Source organism: Bison bison, unplaced genomic scaffold (assembly GCF_000754665.1).
Source record: "Bison bison bison isolate TAMUID 2011002044 unplaced genomic scaffold, Bison_UMD1.0 scf7180017864294, whole genome shotgun sequence".
NCBI classification, from domain to species: Eukaryota; Metazoa; Chordata; class Mammalia; order Artiodactyla; family Bovidae; genus Bison; species Bison bison.
This window is the reverse complement of record NW_011494866.1, coordinates 1368866-1374456: the sequence shown is the minus strand read 5'-3', so window position 1 is coordinate 1374456 and position 5591 is coordinate 1368866. Positions and strand designations below refer to the sequence as shown.

The 5591-nt window shown below is 37.7% G+C and overlaps 1 protein-coding gene across 1 annotated transcript in view; it reads right to left on the bottom strand.

Moving 5' to 3' along the window:
* Positions 1–5339, bottom strand: part of TMEM207 (transmembrane protein 207) — a 20707-nt gene extending 15368 nt beyond the window's left edge. Inside the window, exons 1-2 of the mRNA XM_010850701.1 lie at positions 5165–5339; positions 3325–3362 (exon numbers count right to left, since the gene is read on the bottom strand). Coding sequence (XP_010849003.1) covers positions 3325–3362; positions 5165–5239 — 113 coding nt within the window. The 5' untranslated portion in view covers positions 5240–5339. The remainder of the gene's footprint in view (positions 1–3324; positions 3363–5164) is intronic.
* Positions 5340–5591: the final 252 nt, after the last annotated feature.

Genomic DNA, 5591 nt, shown 5'->3' with positions numbered 1-5591 from the left:
TACCACCCTTATAGCAGAAAGTGAAGAGGAACTAAAAAGCCTCTTGATGAAAGTGAGAGAGGAGAGTGAAAAAGTTGGCTTAAAGTTCAACATTCAGAAAACGAAGATCATGGCATCTGGTCCCATCACTTCATGGCAAATAGATGGGGAAACAGTGGAAATAGTGTCAGACTTTACCTTTTTGGGCTCCAAAATCACTGCAGATGGTGACTGCAGCCATGAAATTAAAAGACGCTTACTCCTTGGAAGAAAAGTTATGACCAACCTAGATAGCATATTGAAAAGCAGAGACATTACTTTGCCAACAAAGGTCCGTCTAGTCAAGGATGTGGTTTCTCCTGTGGTCATGTATGGATGTGAGAGTTGGACTGTGAAGAAAGCTGAGTGCCGAAGAATTGATGCTTTTGAACTGTAGTGTTGGAGAAGACTCTTGAGAGTCCCTTGGACTGCAAGGAGATCCTACCAGTCCATTATAAAGGAGATCAGCCCTGGGTGTTCTTTGGAAGGAATGATGCTGAAGCTTAAACTCCAGTACTTTGGCCACCTCATGTGAAGAGTTGACTCATTGGAAAAGATTGATGCTGGGAGGGTTTGGGGACAGGAGGAGAAGGAGAGGACAGAGGATGAGATGGCTGGATGGCATCACCGACTCGATGGACGTGAGTTTGGGTGAATTCCAGGAGATGGTGATGGACAGGAAGGCCTGGAGTGCTGCAATTCATGGGGTCACAAAGAGTTGGACACAAATGAGCAAGTGAACTGAACTGAACTGAAGAACAAGAGCAATGTTTTTCATAGTACTCTTAGTTAGAATGTAAATGCAATAACAAATTTCTTGGGTCCTTTTTGTAAAGATCATCCTTAACAAAAAGCTAGAATCAAATTTAGCTACAATAATTTGGGGGAGTGATGGGTGCCTAATCATATCACTCAGAGACTAGTGACCTGACCTAATTAATTTCGGGTTGGTAAATTGTATAGTCACCAAAAGGAAGGATGGATTGTGCATCCCTCAGGTATGTCACCAGGTGTGTAATTTTATCTACATACTGGATACATAGTGCGGTTTATGGTGAAAATCCCAGGCTCAGGAGTCATTTGTGAGCCCAGATCAAAGCTCTGCTTTTTACTTGCTTACTCTTGAGCAAAATACTTAACTTCCCCAAGCTCAGTAATATGGCAGACTATCCTCAGCAATGTATTCATGCAATTAATTTATAGAATGCTTATGGTTTTAGTTATGTTTCATAAAATATCCATTTTTGCATGCACATGCACATCAATATATTGGTTATTTCTGGGAAAAGGAAAGATTAAAGGTATAATTATGCAAAGGGCCTCTGTCATGTTTTATTCCATATATTAAATTACTTACAATATCTAAATTATATATAAAAGCTTAGCAATGTGCTGTTTCTACTAAAATGCTATTATAAAAATAAATAGAGCAGGTTTGATCAGAAAAAAGTTTGTCTTGTGTTTGAAAAACAGTTTAAATAGAACTAATACTAGATTTCCACAAACACCTTCTTGTGGTGACAAAAGATTTGAGATACTGTGTCTATTTTCAATACATTCAATGTGTTTACTTACCCTCTACCAGCTCCCTACAAAGTCAACCACTTTCTTACCTTCTCTGTCTTTATTTTCTGCTAATTTTCATTATACCTGAAGCGGGTCTTTTTGTTTGTTTGTTTTTATTCAAAAGTAGTGGTATTAAACAATGGGTGTGTGCTCAGTAGTGTCCGACTCTTTGCGACCCCATGGGCTGTAGTCCACCAAGCTCCTCTGTTCATAGAATCTTCCAGACAAGAATACTGGAGGGGTTGCCATGCCCTCCTCCCAAGAATCTTCCCTACCCAGAGACTGAATCTACATCTCCTGCGTTGGCAGGCAGATTCTTTACCACTGCGCCACTAGGGAAGCCACTAAATAATGACAAATATATTAATAACAGACATGCAAATACAAAATGATGTAGCCAAAAGTTTTGTACTTAAGTACCAGTTTAAGTCCAGTAGTTAATTTGTTACTATCTCTCTTTGGGTCTCAATTCTTCACCTGAAAAAAAGGCTAGTAGCCTAAGTGATTCTAAAGTTAGCATATTAAGTTCTCCAATACCATATTCTCCTGTCATGTTGATGACGGAGTTAGATTCAACACTTATGATTTTTCCAATTAAGAATTTCTTTATTCTAATGGGAATTCTCTTGCTTCTCAGTGGTTAGGACTCCATATGTCCACTTCTGGGGGCCTATGTTCAATCCCTGGTTAGGGAACTAAGATCCTGCAAGCTGTGCAACATCATCAAAAAACAAACAAACAAACAGTTTCATTATTCTAGTACTCTGGGTCAAAAGCAGAAGATGAAAGGGCAAGATGAAACAGTCACCAGGTCCAAAATTAAACAAACCGATAGTCAAAAGTCCATTATGTCACCAACCCCAGAAGACAGAGGGAAAAGCAAGTCCAATATCCGTGCAAAGAAACAGCAGTGGAGAAACATGCAGTAACTGTAAGATAGGCACATACTTAACCAGCAGATTATCAATAATGGGATGATCCACCAAGAACAGGTGAAGGATTCCAGGGCCAAGGAAAGCATCCCACCCAGCATGGCCTCTTAATCTGGAGACAGGGCCTGAAGACCCCAGCCTGGAGGGTAATAATGATAATTAAAACAGCTAGTTGGCAGTGAGGACTGCTCCCAGAAGACAGCACTTGGCAGAAGTGATTTCTGACACTTGCACCAGTCTCAGTATGTTATAGTTATCATTAATCAGCAGCAGCTTTATTAATGACACCTTCTCCCCATTTCCAGAATAGAATTCTGAGAAGCATTTAAGCCTATAGCACAAAAAAATTAGAAAATTGAGTCAATTATTTACATAACTTATATCAAAACACTTTGAAATATAATTTAAGTTAGATCATTATTTGCTTATAGTTGAAACCAAATTAGCCAGAAAACTGTCTCCCGTCATCTCTGTGTCTTAACGCATGTGGATGCAGTCATAGAGGAAGACATGAACTTAAAGGACATCTAAAACCTCCAGGATGGAGAACACAATGAGCAAAAATACCTTGAAATCAACGAGGCCCCTTATTTTTATTTAACAAAGCTGACCACAATGAAAGTGCATCTTTTCTGCTTTTAGAAAAACTGAGCCATTTGCATTTAAAAGTAACGTATTTTTTTTCCTCTAGTAATTGTAATGATCATTTGAAACTCATTTTGTGCTTCTCGAATGACTTGAGACATTTTCAGTCTTCAGATTTTGAAAATGCTGAATAAAACCGTGGAGCTTTTTGTTATTTACTTACATTTCATTTTCTTCACATGGTGTGTCCGATAGCACCAACTGAAACACATGTTTAGAACAATAAAATCCAAACATTTCATCAGTCTAATCCTTTAATACAAACAGTGCCTAAAGACAATGGGGGTTTATATCGTTTCTTTTTTTTTTTTTTAATTAAAATCTCCGTAGCAGAATCTATTGGTGCACAGAATTTTAATTGAAAAAAATCTCTGGGTAGATACTTCAGCTCAGCAATGACAGGAGATATATATTGTGAGCCAGATTCTTATCCTACACACCACCAGAGGTGGGTATGAAAACACTGTTTTGTCTATAGGCAGATTTTGGTTTCTCTAAGGAGCTTTTGTGCACCTTGTACTTCTGCTTTGTTTTCAAATTTTAGCTAAAGGAAGGAGCGTCATTACTTGTAAATATTATTTTCACATGAAGGAATCAAGTTCCCCACATGAAAACTGGAGTGACGTCCATCCCATTAGCGATAGTGGATGTTAAATATATGCAGGAAGGAGTGATTTTTAACTGCTCTAAGGCTAAGGTCCACCTAAGCTCCATTGACATTCTTGTTGAGATTTACATTTCTCTGTTTATCAAAGAAGAAGGAAAAGCTAATAACCTTGATCGCTTTGCTTTGAAAGACTCAAACCATAAGTATTCTAACACAAGTATCTTAGTCCTCTGTGTTGAGTCTTCTAGGTTACAACACACATCACAGAGGAACGAAAGTACTACTATCTGAAGGATTTGTTTGTGTATTTGTTATTCTACTGAACTGAGACCCTTTTCAAGTATAACGAGAAAAATCATTAAACGTCATTCATAGGCAGCCCCTTAATGAGGTCAGTGAAGCTTCTATTTTCCTGAACCATAATACACAAATATCAATACAAGTAAGGAGTTAGAAATTTTAAAATCATAGATGGGAATTTCATGTGAGATATAATTTTTTTTCCCCTTAATCCTGAGCTCATCTTCTTTAGCACCTCATATTTACTCCACCAAGCTTATCTGGGCAAAGAGATTTGTGGCGTTGCAGATGGAGCCATGAATTGGCCATAAGAGAGCATGGTAATGAACAATTTATAAGCACAGAAAATGACTTGTACTCTCCTTTGCTAGAATGCTGCAAATAGACTTGCATACTAACTGAGAGGAAAGTAAACATTCCTATTTTGTCCATAAAGAAAGTTTACGAGTAGATGAGGTGCTTTAGGATCTAGCTTAACAGATAAATGAAGACAGCCTTTCATTCTTAAGTCAATTCCTAGTCTTGTGTGCTGTATCCCAGCAAGACGTACGCACTGTGACATTATTGCCCCCTCACTTCCAATGTTAGGCTTTGGACTCATCACGAAATAGGGAGTCTTAACATATTTCAGACCTAAATCTTTCAGATACATTGCATTCAAGTAACACTAGAGCAAAGGAATCAAAATAAACTCAAAGATGGTTCCATCTGCCTTTTTCAGCACTGAAAAGTCATTGAGCTTCGAGTATGGCTTCAGGCAACAGTAAACATGTCTTAAATTAATCCTACCATAGCATTTTATGTCAATAGCATTGCTGATTTTTTAAAATGTTATGGCATAGCAAAGCTAAACAAAGATTAAATTGCATCATATTATCTCAGTAGCAATCAAATTAAATAAAGAAGAGATAGGAATAACGTCAGCTTTCTTTATCTTTAACCAGTAAATATAATTAGTCATATAATTCTGATAAGGCTTTCTTAAAGGAAATTTCTAAACATCAGAGGAGTTGTTACCCAAATCACAAATCTATTACAAATCAGATCCTTAGAGTAGTAGCTTTGAAAATTATTTCCCCAAAAGAGAGTTGGTTACCTGGAATAGTGGCAGACACAAGATTCCTGCTTTTGAGATCACTGAAGTGTCACTTAAAAGTCTGGATCTCAACATACTTAAAGGACAAGCAGCTCAAGATAGCGGTTTGTCATCTGCATTTATCTCTTACTCAGAAGTTGTTAACTTTTCTACAAGTTATGCTTCCTGCCAGAGTAGTCATTAATGCTGGCTCTTTGTGACTGGTTAAGTACATGCCAGGGGCAGGAATTTGAGGTGCAAGTTCACAGGTACTGAGAGTTCAAGGAATTTCAGTTTAAGGTCAGAATCTTGATAATGTTTGTCAAGCCCTTAAAAGCCAGGGTTAGCCATGCTGACCTGTAAAACTAACTGGCTGCAAAAATAACTTAAAACATTCAAGCACATGTTTTATTCCAGGGTACTTCTGGGTTTTTTGTTTGCTTGTTTT